An 18,525-nucleotide genomic window follows, 5' to 3' on the forward strand; every position below is an offset into this window, starting at 1 on the left:
CACTCGTTTGGTTCCCAGCTCACATGGGACGGATTGAGAGAACCCCGTCCATACTCAATCAACCAGCCCACATACCTGTGTGAGGACTAGTACACCACGTAGCTTCTGGTGAGCCCATAGCTGAAGTTTTAGAGATTCAGGATCCTCCCACTTTGTATATTGAACGGGCAAAACACTTTCACCTGGCGTGGAGACAATACCTTCCAGCACACAGAAAATTTAGCAGGCCTCAGACTCTGACATTCAGACTTTTTCAGATCGGGGCGTACCCTAACCGAGCGTTATTGCGCAAGATACATCCTGAAATTCAACCAATACATGTTTCTTGAGAGCAGCTATAGCTAACTTGAAACACGTGCTCTGGCGGTGCCCCACGTTATGCTGTGGCGAAGTCATCACGTCGCGCAAATGCGAGGCTGCCATTACCAGCTCCGAACTCAAACAACAGTTATGGGCAGTCTGACGGGTCCGCGACGCCGCAGAGAGACTTGGTCTTCCTGTTCCGACGTGGGAGCGGCCCACAACGTGCTAAAGCGCGTTCCGAGGGGCGCAATAAAATTTTCCCCTCTATTTTACTGAATTGAGCCACTGATCTATTTGATTCAAAGAGAAAAAATTACGGCATATTCACGGGGTGAATGATGATGAATGGGCGAAGCTCCGGAGGGATTCATCGGTAAACTGTGAATCTTCCGTGTAATTCGCCCAGTCGATCATCATGTAAAGACGTGAGAAACGCTGTGTGTGTATATACACAAATCAACTTGTGACATCATTCCTATTTTATAAGATCTCGCGTCTTTCATCAACTACAAGTACCGCTTTCTAGTTTATAACATCTTGCGTCTTTTCATCATCAGCTACAAGTACCACCATCTAGTAAACACTACAAGAACTAAACGAGAGGTGGCTACATACAGAAGACGGTACCGCCATCTAGTGAACACTGCAAGAACTAAACTAGAGGTGGCTACACACAGGGGACGGTACCGCCATCTAGTGAACACTGCAAGAACTAAACTAGAGGTGGCTACATACAGGCTACAGGGGACGCACAGCCCACGCCCTAAGGAGCTTCGCCCCTAAAAAGAACTGATTTGAATAGAGCTTTTTGTTTTATTTTATTACCTCCAGTGTATAGCTAACCAAAAAAATACTGGCTACGCCATTGTTTGCTAAGCCCTCATTTGAAAGGGGGCTGCTAAGGTACCGTACATCTTTATCAGAAATACGCATTGAAAGAATTATACGTACCTTCGCGTGAGCCTTTGGCCTGGCGTACATAAAATGCACGCGAATGCCTTCTATGGTGGTATGGTAGTGCTCATAGGCGTTGAGTAGGCGCTCCTGCTGACGCCAGTCGAACCGATCCTTCCAGTGGTCAACGACTCGGCGAAGTTCATGCGCGTTGAAGCCGTACTCGAAGCGGCTCTCCTGAAGGGGCTCGGCAAGCTTCGATGACGCCAGCCGGCGCTTTAGGTCCAGCAGTGCTTCTTCAGGGGCGTGTACCGAGAACTTAAAGATCACCGGGTTGTCCTCTGGGGCGGCGCGCACTGAATCAGACAAATTGTGCTTGGTCGTCACACGGTGGAGAAATACAGCGAGGAAAAATGATGAAAAATAGCAGTGCAATTTCATGCATCCCTTGTACTATATGTATTTCTAGAGATGAGCCTCAGAACAAGATACCAGACTCTTTTTTTCTTGACATTTTCAAGCCGCGCTCACCGGTAAGGACAATTTTCGTTAAGAAGCGCATACACCGAAGGCTACTCTGAATGCTACTTGACACAGACTGCATCAACGCACCATTTAACCTGAGCTCTCCATTCTCCACGTGCACACCAACGCATTACCTGGGGTGATTCCACGAGAGATCGACACGGGTCCAAAAGTTGATATTTTAGATTTCATTTAGTATTTTATATTTCGTGCACCTCTCACCAGGTAGCCCGAAAGTCAACTTCGTTTTATTATTAACGCCATAACTTACGAGAAAAAAAATATCAAACTTCACCAACACGGAGGCACCAACTTCGTCACCTGTCATTTTCGAAAATTGCAGATGCTATAAAAGGAAAAATATTTTTGTTTCAAGGAAGATATTTTTTACATGAATTGTATGTCTAATGAAGAATGAATTCATACGGTTTCGAGTTTGCAGACCTTAAGAAAATAGCTTTTAGAAATGTCTAATTTTGCGACAGTGTAAAATAAGTTACGTATCCCCCCCCCCTTTTTTTTTCTCTGAAAGTAATGCAAGCAGCGTTTTCAAACTTGACACGTTTTAATGATATAGTGTGCTCATTAGGTACATAAATTATTGCTCCCGTAAGGCAAATGTAAATTTTTATATATTGCCTCAAAGTTCTCATATTGGCAAAAGTGTACTCCACTGAAATTTGAATGATAAAAAAACCCCACCATCGTTTTTTCTTAAAATCTTGTAAATAGACAACCGAAGGCCTTAATACAGTAATATAGAAAAACATGTTGCATTATTTTGTGTTTAGCGACAATATTCGTGGTACAAATCAGAGCTTTTTGAGAATGCGCTGATAAGTGGAGAAATCTAGAAATCGGAACGGAAAAGCGGCAATGAGCTTCAAACGCGAGTAAACGTGACCGCATTTAATGAAGAAAGGCTGTTTTAGCAGATAGGAGTAACTATTTTGAACACGATATTCTACAGTATCTGAATTTACTCTTTTACGTAGAGCACTGAGACTTCTAATATGTGGTGCCTCTCCATTACTGACATACAGATGGAGCTGCTTTGACGACCATGTGTTTGCAACACGTTGGGTAAGAGGATTGAATGTTGAATGAGTTCATAAACGATTCATAACAAATTTTTATCATTTGGGGCACGAAGACTGCCGCATTAGACTGAAGAACACGCTTTAGGGCAAGTTGTCATCTGTCGTCTGCTCTACAAATGAATTGCTGTGCGCCGCATCTCGGAGGCAATGCTTTGGATCATATGGTTCAAAGTAGGGACAAAGATTACGCCTCCGGTAATTTTATCGACAAAAACATTGTGAAATTCATTTTAACGTACTATACTTCAGTTTTGCATTCGCACTGCGGTTACTTGCGCACGCTGTTTTACGTCTGCTCTCATTAAAGGTGAGAGACATAGGAACAGACTACAGTTAGATCACTTTCGTGCTGCTGGTTTCACGCATAGTTGCATTACCAGTAATTTGAGCCTGAAGGAGCGTGGCGATGGCTGACCATTTCAGCCGGGATAGAGTTTTTTGTTCAGATTACCTGATGTTGCATAAAAAGAAAATACCCCATCAAAGAAACTTCCGCAAGCTCGAAGACATCGGCCTGTTTGCCCTCCAGAAGTTTTTGCCGAAAGCTGCCCGCCATGCACATAACAACGACCACGTCTGCCAGAACTGCTTCAGACGCCTCAGAGATATGCTGTCTTCGTCTAATGGCTTCTCAGCTGAAACAGCTGATCAGTTTTTGCCGGAAGAAGAAAAAGGCAGAAGTCAAGAGTGGTGCGTAAACACGCCTGAAGCATTGTCATATATGCGACTGGAGAAGCTGCATGCGCAAAATAGCAAAGTTCATGCAGAGCCAGGAAAACTTAGCAGCAATTCTACAGTAACCATGAAATGTCACCATAACGTGTGTAACCGCCACTTTCAACCATCAGATTTAAAATGCAGTGTGTGTGCCCAAAGGTTCAAGAACTTCAAGGAAGCCTATGAAGCGTGTTCTTCGTATCAAGAGCGCATGCGTTTGTTGACACCGTTGCCGAGCGATATAGAGCGCCGAAAACTCCAAGCGCTTATACCAAACTTGTCAGCTTACATGATATACAGATCCCGACGCTGGCGCGCAAAACACGGGATATGGTTGGCACCAAATGCGGTAAAAAGGGCATGGCTGAACACAATGGACGTCCAGGCAGCTATGGCTTACTACTTTAAAGATGAGTATAGCTGCTCTCGGCAGAGTCATAACAAAAAAGATGTAGTATCTGTTATCATTGACGGAAAAATGAGCTTGTTTCAAAAAGGTTTATGACCCGTTCGGTGCAAGAGGCTTACTGTCTCTTCAGAGAAGCTAATCCGAACACGTCAATTGGGCTCTCAAAGTTTCATTCACTGAGGCCAAAGTCGGTTCTTTTTGCACCACACCAAGAAGTGTGCCTTTGTATATACTGTGCTAATGCCACGGAGTGTGTTTCTGCCCTACAAGACGTCACCGATGGTGCCTACACGGCGGACTTCTTGAAAGAACTATGTCTTTGCAGCTCCCCTACAAGTGATCTTTTTTTAGGCCTTTGTGACTATTGTGCTAAGGAGGACGCTCTGACAGCCACATGTTTAGGAATTCCTAAAGATATTGAGGTAGCCTATGCAGTATGGGAAAATTGCGATCTAGTAAAAAAAAACATCCCAGGCAAGTGCTTTTCTGCGAGAGCTAAGTCTATGGCTCCTGAAGTGGATTACCCATGATTACATAAGATACATTCAAGAATCAGCAATACGCAAGGCGAAAGAAAACCAAGAAAATGAATCTTGCATTTTCCACTTTGATTTCGCCGAAAATTGGACAGCATTTTACCGAATGAGGTACAGTCGTATTACTGGCACAAAAGACAGGTGTCTATATTCACGTGTGTTGTGACAAGGAAGCAATCAATTCAAAGTTTTGCCGTCATCAGTGATGACACATGCCATGATGCTGCACATGCCTGTTTTGCTCTACAAATAATCCACAACTATATGAAGGAACAACCTAAGCCTGATACGTATGTTACTTATGTTTCTGATGGTGCATGCAGTCACTTCAAAAACAAGTACCAATTGTTCGAGTTATGTCAGGAAGATCATATATCAACAGAGTGGATTTTTTCGGCCACAGGACATGGCAAGAACTCTTGTGACAGCGTTGGTGGCCTACTAAAACATCAGGCTACGCTCTACAACCTCAGAGCGGCAAGCTCAGCTGTGATTATGTCATCATCCCAAATGGTGGCGCAAATGAGCGCGAAGCTCAAGAATGTCAAGCTGCTGTGTGCAAATGCAGACGACCTAGAAACATTCCATCAGTTTAAGAAGAGCCAGTGGAAATTGTTGCCACGTCTTCCAGGCATTCCTTGGCATGTTTGGCTAAGCACATCCGAGGGCACTGATCGTGGTCGTGTTTTGTTAGCGTCACGTACTGCTAAGTGTGATCTGCAAAAGATGCAGCCATTTTGAGCGCATCTCTTGTTTCACGCAGTCACCACCAAAATACCAGTGAAGGTACTTCAAGCACATATGGTTTTTCTTGCGAGACCCAACACTTGCGTCGGAACATTTTCATGTTTGAGTTTATCTGCAAATATAGACAGATGTTTTGCAACTGCGTTACAGTGTCGAAGATTTCCTCCATTAGAGTTGTGTTATCAGGAGCATAAATGCGCCTTCATGGGTACGTATTTGTCACAGTGCTAAAACAGCCTTTCTTCACCAAATGCGGTCACATTTACTCGCGTTTGAACCTTATTGCCGCTTTTCCATTCCGATTTCTAGATTTCTCCACTTATCAGCGTATTCTCGAAAAGCTCTGATTCGTACCACGAATATTGTCGCTAAAAACAAAATAATGCAACATGTTTTTCTATATTACTGTATGATGGCCTTCGGTTGTCTATTAACGATATTTTAAGAAAAATCGAAGATGGGTTTTTTTTATTATTCAAGTTTCAGTGGAGTACACTTTTGCCAATATGAGAACTTTGATGCAATATATAAAAATTTACATTTGCCCTACAGCAGCAATAATTTATGTACCTAATGAACACACTATTTCCTTAAAACGTTTCCAGTTTGAAAACGCTGCTTGCATTACTTTCGGGGAAAGGAAATAGGGAATACGTAACTTATATTCAACAGTCGCCAAGTTAGACATTTTAAAAAGCTATTTTCTTAAGGTCGGCAAACTTGAAACCACATGAATTCATTCTTCATTAGACATACATTTGAGGTAAAAAATATTTTTCTTGAAACAAAAATATTTGTATTTTTATAGCATCTGCGATTTTCGAAAATGACAGGTGACGAAGTTGGTGCCTCCATGTTGGTGAAGTTTGATATTTTTTTTCTCGCAAGTTATGTCATTAATAATAAAACGAATATGACTTTCGGGCTACCTGGTGAGAGGTACACGAAATATAAAATGCTCAATGAAATCTAAAATATGAACTTTTGGACCCGTGTCCATCTCTCGTGGAATCACCCCCTGGTAATTACACAGAAGGCTTATTACAAAATACTTGGGTCTGACTCATCTGGCCTTAGGCGGAGAGTACGGGGGGGGGGGGGAGGACTTGAAGGGCTCGGGCCATCTACAGGCTGTATCATGGAGTGATCTGACCATAGGTGGAGAATACAGGGTGGGGGAAGCTGAAGGGCTCGATCCTTTTCTGGGCTGTATCATGGACGGGTCTCACTATAGGCGGGGAGAACGCGGAAGGGCTCGGGTCTTTTTCGGGTTGTATTATGGAGAGCCGAGCCCCCCTGGTATGGCCCCAGGATATATTTTTTAGAGCTTGGCTTAGGCTCCCATTCATCGCGAAATGACGATTGTCTATCGTGCCATGCAGCGCTTTAAGGGGGGACTACTTATACCCGTTCCTTTACATTTCATGCTTTTAAAATTCATAACACGAGGCAAAGGATTGGTTGACACTCACGACGTGCTAAAATTGAACACCAAAAGGCACACTGTAGCACAAGTAGGACACACACAAGTGCCATTTAACAACTGCTTATTCGATGGAAATGTGAGAAACATATATGGGGTGAAAGTGAAAAGAAAAGAAAGAGCGTAAACCTGTGCAATGCCCGCCACAAGAAAGCCACCATCTGCACGACATCATATCTGGCATTGTCATCTATTTAAAATATCCACGTAAAAAAATATATTCATCATTGGACAAACGAATAGATGGCGCACTAACACACCTGTCTTCACCGAGCCTGCGCATCATGAAAGCTTCAATAATTTCGTTTTCCTTTGTTATTTAAAAAAACAATATGTGTCTTCAGATATTGTGTCTTTGTGTCTTCGGATATTGATAAAAACAATGTTGTGTTCGAAATTTGGCCCACAATGACACTTCATGCAATGGGTAGCTAAGTTACCGGGGTGACTAATGTTCTTGCAGTTGTAATCATGCTCGTGTAAACGTGAATCAAGACACCTATCAGTTTGTCCAACTTACCAACTTCCGCATGGCAAAGGAGTACCATATACAACATTTTTTTCTTGTGGTACAAAGATGTTGACATGCTTCACAGAACATGTTTGGTTGTTCTTTTATTTGTTGGCATTTACTTGGTGCAAAAGTGAGAATAATTTGTGAGGTGCCGTGAAGCTCATGGGTATGCCATGCCTACTTGCAATTTTTTTTTTAGTCCGAGCGAAATGCCGCGAACGTACGGCATAACAATAGGCCTCTCTTTTGAATTCTCTTTTAATACTACGTTCATTTTATGCGTGTTGCCGATGGCTTTCAAGAGCCTCTCAGCCAAGACAGTGATAAAGACACCCGCGTAATCACTGTCTCCGAGTCTAGTAAACTGCTTCATCAAACTTCGCGCTACCATGTTGTCACAGGACTTTTGACAGCAGTTTAACACGACACGTCGTTTCACAAGCTTGGAGTGACCCAGGCTACAGCTCAACAAACTTTTATCCCATCTAACATCATATTCCCAGCTCGTGTGTCCCTCACCTTGTGAAATTGTGATGTCTAAAAATTTTATGTCAGAACTTAGGGACAACTCGTAAGTGAAATCAAGACCATGGTATGTACTATTGAACATAACGACAATATTGTCGGGTTTTATGCAGGCAGTTTTTGACCTAGAAAACCATAACAAAAAACCATCAATGTAATGAAAACATGCCACAGTGCCGTATCCTTACAATCGGGGTTGCAAATCGCGGTCTCCTTTCACCATGTACAAGTTCGATAAGATCGGTGCCAGGCACGATGCGATGCAGATACCGTCCTTCTGAACAAAAATGGATCCATGAAATTCCACGTGCAGCGACCGTAGGTAAATGCGCAGCAAATATAAAAAAAATCACGAACACTAGTCCCACACACATTTTGAAACCTAATAACCCCTTAAGCGTCGTTAATGGCCTCAGTTCGTGGGATGTTGTAATACATGTCCTTCACGTCCATAAATATTCACGTGACCGACTGTCCCTTCTTTAGGAATTCAATAACACCATTTGAGTTGCTCACACCAAAAGGGTCATCCCCTGCGATGAGTTTCAACGTTCGTTTAAGAAATCTAGCTATAATGTGCTGCCAAGTACCTTTATCTTCAACGTTCATCCAGAACAAATTTTCTTGCTTGTGTGTTTCAGTAGTGAAGAAGGGCCTCAATGTCGTCCCGTTACAACCCTTAAGGTCTTTTTTCAGCTTCTGTAGTCCCAGTTACTCACACAAGGTGGCGGCTTTCTTGTGAATGTTCTTCAACGATGCGCCATCGAGATCCACTATTGAGAAGTTTTTTTTTTTTTTCAACTGCTTCCCTAGCCTTATCCAGGTGTTGATCTGCCCACCTAACTACAAATCTTCCCGTCTTGGCCGACAATTCTAACGTCAGGTCCTGATATTTTAAAGATTTTACCACGTTTTTCATATTCTCGCTTCTCTGTCTACGCAAAGGATGTTCGTTGACACAATTGATACCCTCTACAATGCAAGCATATTTCACATCTTCTGGAACCCTACGTGCCACGTCGTGAACGAAGCTCAAAAGTTTTAAAGGTTTTCAATAGGGTTGCATCGCAAATTTAAGGCCTTCGTTAAGGATGAACTGTAACTTTTGTGGTAAGAAGAGCGCCAAGAGAGCCTGGCACCGAGGTCGCGTAGGGTATCGGAGGTCACAGGATGACAAACATGACGGATTTGCACGGCTCTCGTACAAAATAAGTATGGGATATGCATGTACGCATCAAGAAGATGAAAGTTATTTGTGTAACAGACATCTATCTATCTATCTATCTATCTATCTATCTATCTATCTATCTATCTATCTATCTACCGTGCTCACCCCCTTAACTTGGCGTGAATCAAAGTAAGTATGGGAGAGTAGGCTACTTTGACGAGTATGACGCGCTGCCCAGGACATAAATAGTCACAATCAAGTCGCCTACATCGTGAAACACTTCCCGCTAATAACTGGCACATACCAGCGCGAGGGTATGTTCCACAGGCATGCCGGTATCTGACATCGGTGACTGACACTTAGTATCTACGCAGGAACGACGAGAACCCACATGGGCAATTTTAACGCGTGAGGGTTAGGAAAAACCTGATAACGACAGCATTGACCCGACGAATAATGCGAACGATAAGTGTCAGGGTCCCAGCAGGAATCAAACCCGAGCGTTCTGCACGACAATCAAGCATTCTACCACAGAGCCACGCCGGGTCTCGGGAACTATACTTTTAGATTATACCCCAGTGTTCGTCAAACGTTATTTGCGGTTGCAGTGCTGGCTGCCCAACTTTACAAACATTGCATGAGTACTCCTGTGATACAGCCGTCTCGTTGGGCTGACGTCAATTGTAGTTACGTACCATGCGCTGAAATTGATTTATGTAGCGGTGTCAACGGCTATCGCGCTCGCGAGCACCAGCGCTTCGAATCAGTTTATCGCTTATGATATTGCTAATACTTGTGTTCCTGTTGACATCGTTGCACACGTGCAAATAACTGGTTATACAAACATCTGCTGAAACTCTTCAACATATGTCTGTGCGTGCAACATTTATACATATGTTTAGCGTCCTTTCATGACGTCTCGTTCAATAAAAAGATACGTGACCTTTCCTTTGCCTGCTTCGCATAACGTCGATTACCAAGGTATGTGGGTTCTGCCGAATTTATTTATTTGTTTTATTTGTATTTCTAGACTTTACAATCACGTACGGGATTATTTTTCGCTAACAACCACCAACGCCGACATTGACGTCGGCTTTAACGCTATGGCATCAAATTGACAAAGGAAAAGGACTTGCGGCCATCAACACACTAGCTGAACATTGATTGAAGTTGAGCGACTGCCAACGCCACGAAAAAACAGCTATGAACCCGCCTTCTCTTGGAATCTTTATTAAGTCGACGCTTCATACCATACCGTCATTCAGAGACGTGGAAACTCACCCGACACACCGGATCATTGCGCCAACATACTACGCTCATTGATTGATTGATTTATTGATTGATTGATCGATACGTGTGGTCTAACGTCCCAAAACCACCATAAGATTATGAGAGACGCCGTATGGGAGGTCTCAAAAAATTTCGACCACCTGTGGTTTTCTAACGCGCACACAAATGTCATCTACTACGCATATAAAGCCCTTGATGAATATGGTGGAACCGTTTAGTATCAAACCATTGGCTCTTTTTCTTACTCGTTGGGTTTTTTCTAGTTTGATTTGGATTGAGGCACGTGCTTATTATAGAAATGCACTTTGTGGTTCAGTTCCGGTAAGACGTTATAGCCTGGTACGCTTTATGGTTACAGTGTCGTTGGACGCACTGGCTGAAACCATTGCTACCCAAGGGCATAACGATTTTTCTCAACTCCAAGAGAAGCGTGCAGTGAGGGACGCTCTATATACCATAATCGGTGAAAGTGTTCGTTATTCAAAAAAAAAAAAAAGAAACCTTCGTAGAAGCACACGGTGTGATAGCTTTTTGAGCTGTTCGTTTGAATGCTTCCCCACTAGATTTCCTGCTTGCACTTTTTGTGTACGCAATTCGACTGCGTGAAAAATCCCAAGAACTTACTCGCCTGTTGCACATGTCTGCACGACACGCGTGGTGAAAGCGCGTTCATTTTTGCATGCGTGCAGTGCTCTCACCATTCTTTACGCTGGCGGTCCCCCAGTAGCCCGTCTTATTGACCTTAAACGGATCGGGGCCCTGGTTGAAGAAGCCAATCAGCACCGCAGCTACAACGCCGCACACCAGGAAGCATATGAACACCCGCCGGCACATCTGCAATACAGCGATAGCACACGTTGCAGTGAAATCTTGAATCAAGCAAAAGCACTGACACTGTTGAAATACATATTTCCTTAGTCAAATTCTCGCCAGTTCGCACAATAAACCGTGCAGTTGTTTGTAATGAACTTATTCGACACTCGGGGATGACATTCTTGGTCATTGATTGATTGATTTGATTTGTGGGGTTTAACGTCCCAAAACCACCATATGATTATGAAAGACGCCGTAGAGGAGGGCTCGGAAATTTCGACCACCTGGGGTACTTTATTGTGCACCCAAATTTGGGCACACGGGCCTACAACAATTCCGCCTCCATCGGAAATGCAGCCGCCACAGCCGGGATTTGATCCGGCGACCTGCGGGTCAGCAGCCGAGTACCTTAGCCACTATACCACCGCGGCGGGGCATTCTGTGGTCATGCATGCATGATAGCTTGGAAGGCAATGCTATCGTGCATCTATCTCCACATGGAAGCAGTCCCAATGGTTTTGACATCACTAAAGGATTCGGTGGTTCTTGGGTATTATACAATGTAGTTGCGATATAGGACACTTGGTTCGAATCGTGGTATCTTTTTTACACACTCCCTCAACATGGGAGAGCTTGATTTCTTCGATGCGCACGTCAGGCACGAAATACAAATTCGCGAGCCTAGAATGCGCCGACGCAAAATCCAAAATCAGTTTAACAGAACTTGGGGAGTCCGAAGAGGGTGAATAAGGACACAGACAAAAGAAGGCACATTCAAGACAACGTAGCGCTAACTTTTAAAAATTTATTACTCGCTGATCTTGCTAGGGTATGTACCAAGGTATATGGGAAGTGGTAGAGTCACTTCCTGAGAAGCCTATGTATCCAGTAATTGGCGATTCATTGCCATCGTCGTCACCTACGAAAGAAGGGGACAACTAACAGTAAATAAAAAATAAAAAGTGACGTCACAACACGAAGCCTTAGCGACGGCATGCACTTGCCCTACATGGCATAAAGTTATTTTTTTAATTGCTGATGTTTTACATGCCTTTTGGTTAATACGCGATTTTATCGCGTCTTAATGCAACACCTTCTTCATTCTTTTCAATGCCAATGCAAACGCGCTGTTGTCAACTGCAGCCGTCGTTCCGCCTGCCACGCTACACGGGGGAATGCGCTGCTTGCGTCACACATGCTTCAAAGCGATTTCCCATGGAGATGTGACAAACCTGTTTCACACTCCAATATACGTCTGTCAGATTTGCTCCTCCGTGCTCCTTCTTTGTATCTGGCGGACATTGACAAAACTGAGGAGGCAGTGTTTTACGGCTTTACGTCAGAGGAAAGGAAGACCAACAAGAAAAATTGAAGAAGCAAAGTTGTCTTACTACCCAAATCGTGGGCTTGCAATATACACCAAAAACTTTGACGAAATGTGATACAACTGTCCGTGAGTACAATAGCGCAATAATTCAAAAACTCGCGGTGTCCAATCGTGGAAAACCGCCGCAGTGACAGCAGCCTAGAGAATATCACTTTAGAGCATTTTGTCGCTTACCATGTCACATTCATCGTGACGCAAGACGAGAGCACATCAGCTGTGCGCCAGAGTTGGTGTTCATCGGAGTGGCTATTTAAACATTCTGTGGGATAGTTCAGCTCTAACAGGCAACGCCAGTGAATAGCACACGAATAAAAAAATTCCGCCATATCCACGAAGTGAATGATGATGAGTGGGCGAAGCTCCGGAGGTAAACCTGGTAAACCATGAATCCTCTGTACATTTTCCCCACTCGATTTTATTACATCGCTCCCCCTAGCGTACGTCGCCGCACTAAATCGAACGATTGCCTTCAACCAATGACACGCGCCATATGTGACATCATTCCTATTTTATAAGATCTCGCGTCTTTCATCAACTACAAGTACCGCTTTCTAGTTTATAACATATTGCATCTTTTCATCATCAGCTACAAGTACCACCATCTAGTAAACACTACAATAACTAAACGAGAGGTGGCTACATACAGGAGACGGTACCGCCATCTAGTGAACACTGCAAGAACTAAACTAGAGGTGGCTACATACAGGGGACGGTACCGCCATCTAGTGAACACTGCAAGAACTAAACTAGAGGTGGCTACATACAGGCTACAGGGGACGCACAGCCCACGCCCTAAGGAGCTTCGCCCCTAAAACAACAAAAGTATGCAGTGAATCCACACGTAAAAGTGAGCGATACGTCGTTGACCCGGCAAGCACCGACCTAAACACAAGCCCTGATAGCAGACCGCCTGGATACGCCTCCCGTTTGTTGTGGAAATCGGCAAAAAAAAGAGGCACTCATTTATTTAGCCAAATGTCAGATGAAGCAATTATTAGTCAACTTTGGCATTTATAAAACACGACTACTCGAAGAAAAAATTCCATTGAGTTTTTGGTTTTGGTTATATGTCCCCTCCTCCCCTCGTCGTGCTTCAATAAGCGGCGGGAGTTTATGCCCGTGGCAATGCGTTTTTGACACTTATCGTTCCAAGTTTCGTGACCGATACAGTTTGAACATATATGTACTCACGCAACGTAATACGTCACATGTGCATAGCTCCCAAAACTATAAATTGTAACCTATGCGCATACATCAACCCATAACAACACTGTATCGTACGCTTTCAAATACGAAGCACTTTTTAGCGAACTTCGGTGACATTAAGCGTACCTATCTACACTCTAAAAAGTAAAAAAAAGGAAATTGGGTATCCCAGTCGCTCTTTTAGAGGAGTAACTAACCTGCCACACCCATTTTGGGAGTAACTGCGAAGGAGTAACCGCGCTCTCGCAATTATTCTTCAAAGGAGCAACAGTTTTGCACAAAAGAATCAGGTTTCGATTGACTTAACCAGCCTTTAGAGGTACGTGCAGGCATTTGATTAGATGTACAATAGATGTGCAAGCATCACATTCAGAATTGAATGTCCAAACATGATAACCATGACATGCATGTCATGTAAAACATGACTACATGCTACGCTCATAGCGCTCGCAGCCGTTTCACTAGCTTCACTTATACCAAATTTGGTATTACGGGACATGAATGGATGACGATGATACATGACTGGTGCAAGCATGATAATCATGACATGCGCGTCATGTAAGGACATGACTAAATGCCACGCTCATAATGTGCTCGCGGCGGTTTAGTTAGCTTCACATACCTAATTTGGTATTATGTGACGTGAATGTACGAAAAAGGTAAGTGACACATTCAAACATGATAATCATGACATGCATGCCATGCAAAGCATCACCACATGCACGCTCATATCGCGCTCGCGGTGGTTTCGCTAGCATCACACAGACTAGATTTGGCGCTACATGATGTGAATGGACGAAGAACACAAGTGCCAGGCGCACAGATGAAAATAATGACATGGAAACCATGTACGGCATAATTTACATGCCTACCACTGGTGGGGCTGGTATACGCGGCGAGATCTGCGAATACCAACCTACTGCCGCGAATAGGTGGCAGCACCGTGTACGCGCAAGTGTGGATAGGCGGTTGGTGGCGCGTATACAACTATACACGCAACGGCGCTTCATTGCATGCGTTTTGAGCCGAATGTCGGCGTTTAAAATGGGTTCACTACAGTTTACTGTTAAATCTGCGCTCTTCTCTGCTGAATCGGTGCGCGACGCCTATGCAACGTTAACATTACCCGCCAGTAAAGCGCATTCTGCCTCTCAAAGGGATACTCGCCCTGTTAGACTGTCGTCGCGCTTTCCCACTAAATGACGCCTTTGATGTGTTGTTTGCACGTGGTTAGCTGGCGTTCCGCCTGCTGCGCACTGCTGTAGCGTGACTGAACTACTTATTTTCATATTTGTCATCTGCGTACTAAAGAAAATAAAGAAAGGTCGTAGAAAGCCGGCATATCTGTGCGATTATTTCAGTACAACCATCCGCACCTTTAACGCATATGATTTCTTTTCTCTCATTCTGTTCACTATGAAATGTGGGACAGTCGATGAGTCTAGTAAGGAAAGCCTAGTGGCTGGCGACGCTTTTCGCTACGCTGTGTTTACCAGGTGTACGCACATGCTCTTGCACCAGTAAAAATATAAAAATCTTATGTAAGAGTTCAGCAGAAAGATTTAATCGATAGATTACGTGCATGACATTACTACAACAAAAGCCTAGTTTAATGGAACAAGCATGTTTCGTTTTTGTTTTTTTAGACAAAAAGTTGTCACTATACCTTCTGTCGGTCACTAACAATGCCACACAAACGCTGAAGACAATGCAAAAAAGATTAAAATTTCAGTAACATTATGCGACTATATATAAAACGCATTCGTCTGATTGAATTTTCAACGTCTTGGCTCTTTAAAGCGCTGTTCAATCTAAGCACACGGTTGCGCGCTGTAACCCTTCTTTAAGTACAGGTCAAATACCGATGTGTCACTGTTTATGCAACAGTAATATTTCTATGCAGTGGTACCACTGCCAGATTGTATGTAGTGATACCACGGCTCCCTGCATGATCGATAAACTACAGCGCTGTTGTAGTGCACTTACCAACAGCGCGCAAATGCATAGACTGCAGCATGCTTTTTTTTTTATGACCGAGCCGAAATAAAACGCTGCATTGACACAGCATTTATTAGTCCTCATGCTTGGAAGGATGGCAAGAGAATTTTGCGATGTGCTTGAAACAGAAAGCGGCACCCGCTTCGAAATTATTTTGGTGAATGGAAGGTACGACGACAATAAGCAGCCCTCTAGAAAGTTGCACTCACCGATCTTATTACAATGCACATGCAACCGAGCAAGGCCAAATGCCTTCGTACGTCCTTTCAGCCCTACGTAAAAACATTTACACTCGCGCTGACGTATGACCGAACAAACCACATTTTGGGAACGAGCATGACGTACACGCATATAGAAACACGATGCGGCTTGCAGACGACGCACGGAGCAATTCGCACATGGCCTCCGAGATGGCGGGCGCACGGTGGGTATTTCTCCGGCCGTCCCAATCACACGGAGATAGCATGTTTCCAGTGGTGGGTGGGCCCCCTCTTTTCTCCGCACCACGGCGCTACCTCGTATGGTCGGAAAAGCTGCCGCGTTGTTGGCGAAAACTTGCATCCGGCGAGAAAAAAAAAATGGGTTTGCGCTATTATATAACTTCGCACTAATTTGGGAATGTCGGGCCAAAGTGTACAAGAGGCAAACTCAATGCTGGGGCGCATATATTCTCAAATGGGCTTTTTCTGCTGTAGATTGGTGCCGCCCATATTATAGCACTTATAATTGCGATGCTTCTGTATGAGATTCGCATTTGCTGGGAACTAATTGTACTTCGAAGCTTGCAGGCTATGTAAAATGAAGGGCACTGGCGAAGAAAAAAAAATGACAGCCCGATCAACAAGCGAAGTCAGAAGAGTGCCGCATTCTACTCTGACGGGTTACACTAAATTAAAAAGGTTGCTTTTTCTTTCTTGTCGTGAAACTAGTGCAGCTATTTATTATAACGCCGTTTCAAGAATCTTCCCGTTGAGCCGCAGAAGCAGGGTACAGAAAAGAGGGTGCAGGTGGTGGCCATGTGTCTAGACTATGTCTAGACTGAACGTCGCTGGTTCTGCGACGACCACAGGCTGGTTACAGGCACGTTTTGGTCGCTTATGGTCGCCCATTTTGAACTGTGAATTTTACAATGTTCAGTGGGTAATGTAAGAACGAACATCGAAATTTCTTGCTTGTTCAACAAGTACGCAACACGCATTCAGACTTTGATGTACCTGGTATAAAGCAGTGCGGTATTACAGAGCAGGGGTAATTTAGACTTTTTTTCTTTAATAGCCTACCTCGGCGAATACTTACTTTTGATTAGAAATATGCCGTTATGCTACACGTGCGATCCTTTGATTTCGATAGAGTCGAGAGTACAGTAAGTTGAACACGACACTGATATTGCCATTGTGCTACCAATACATATCCGAAATTCAGATGGCAAGAGAGGAGACGATAACTACTCAGGCACTTTCACTGTGAAAGACGTGAGGAGTGAATGTAGGTTGGCTAATCGAAGCTTTATACTAAATTCTGGCAAAATTAATTCACACGTACATTATTTCAATGACATGACCATGGCACCCTGTTACGCTTCGGTTGATCATTTCATAAATATCAATACGCGATATAATAGTAGAAGTATGGGTCAGGGTGGGAGAGCAATACGATTCAACGACGATAATTATTCCCTTTTTCCCCCATACAAGTCTCCAGATGAAAGGAACAATACTAGAATGTCTCTATATTTCTCAAACCAAGGTATTTAGCACCGAGACAAAGCGGACCGTAAAAAAAAAAGCAATACTGCCTCAGACGAATTCATAGCTCCTTACAATTACCTATCATGAAAATTACCTATCAGGAAAATGCAGCAGCTGTCATGCTTTCTTCGCAAATTGGACCAAAACCATTGCAGTAGCGAAAAAAAAAATGCTTTCCTTCAGTTCAGCCAGAAGATCCTGGCAGTAATTCCTGCTCATAGGCGAAAAAAAAAAGAGAAAAATGTGCACGCTAGAATCCCGTGCGCTCTGCTGTATGCCATGGTCTGAGCTGCCGCCGGAACCCTCACTCAATGCACCCTCTCGCGGTAGCCGGGCGGGCACGGCGATTGGGACAGCCGCAGAGAAACACGCCGCGTGCCCGCCGTCTCGGAGGCCATGAACCACACTTCACCCCTTCGGCCAGTTGGCGCCAGGCTACGACTCTGCTCGATCTCGCAGCCAATTGCAAATGTTAGTGGTGTCGTCGTTACGCGACTATAAGCAACATACTTGCATCTATTCAAACACCTGAGTGCACGTAACATTTCTACTTGTGTTTACTGTATACTGCATCCATGCGCCTCGTGGCGTATGGTGGATTTTAAGTGATATATCAAGCTTCCTCATTCGTGCTTCGCATATCATCGATTCTCCCTGTAAGTGGAATTTGCCATTTTTTTTTTTGCCAGTGCATAACCAAGGAAAACCGTTTATCTCTAATACACCCTTAATATAACGCTAGATGACGTGTATTCGCTATAAACGTTTTTTTTTTTTCGTTACGCTCTAGGGGAAAAAAGTGTTCAATACAGTGTTGTCATCTGTGGATATATGCGCGTATAGCTTAAAATTTGTAGTTGTGAGAGCTATGCACATGCGACGTATGACGTAGGAGTACATATGCTAGCGTGTTCAGCGAGTAATGAACTAATGGTGAAGGTTAACGCTGTGTTGTCCTGAATGCGCCTTCTTTTGGCCACGTCCTTAGTCTGCGTTACCATCCATTATTATGTGAGGAATCCGCCGAGCACGCACAAGGACTCCTGAACCGTACACGCGGAGGTCCCAAAATTTAATTACTTCCTTTATTGGCACCTAAACATGACCGCATGCCTTCGAAAATATTTACCACATTTAAACTGACCTGACTACAACGGCACGG

The 18,525-nt window shown here is 43.9% G+C and overlaps 1 protein-coding gene across 2 annotated transcripts in view; it reads right to left on the bottom strand.

The window, feature by feature from the left end:
* The window catches only part of LOC119174060 (epoxide hydrolase 1), a 130,209-nt gene that overhangs the window by 101,961 nt on the left and 9,723 nt on the right, over positions 1 to 18,525 (bottom strand). For both annotated transcript variants that reach the window (XM_037424843.2, XM_037424842.2), the window contains exons 2-3: positions 10,910 to 11,045; positions 1,255 to 1,553 (exon numbers count right to left, since the gene is read on the bottom strand). In XM_037424843.2, the coding sequence (XP_037280740.2) occupies positions 1,255 to 1,553; positions 10,910 to 11,045 (435 nt within the window). The remainder of the gene's footprint in view (positions 1 to 1,254; positions 1,554 to 10,909; positions 11,046 to 18,525) is intronic.

Source organism: Rhipicephalus microplus, chromosome 5, assembly GCF_043290135.1.
Source record: "Rhipicephalus microplus isolate Deutch F79 chromosome 5, USDA_Rmic, whole genome shotgun sequence".
Classification (NCBI taxonomy): Eukaryota; Metazoa; Arthropoda; class Arachnida; order Ixodida; family Ixodidae; genus Rhipicephalus; species Rhipicephalus microplus.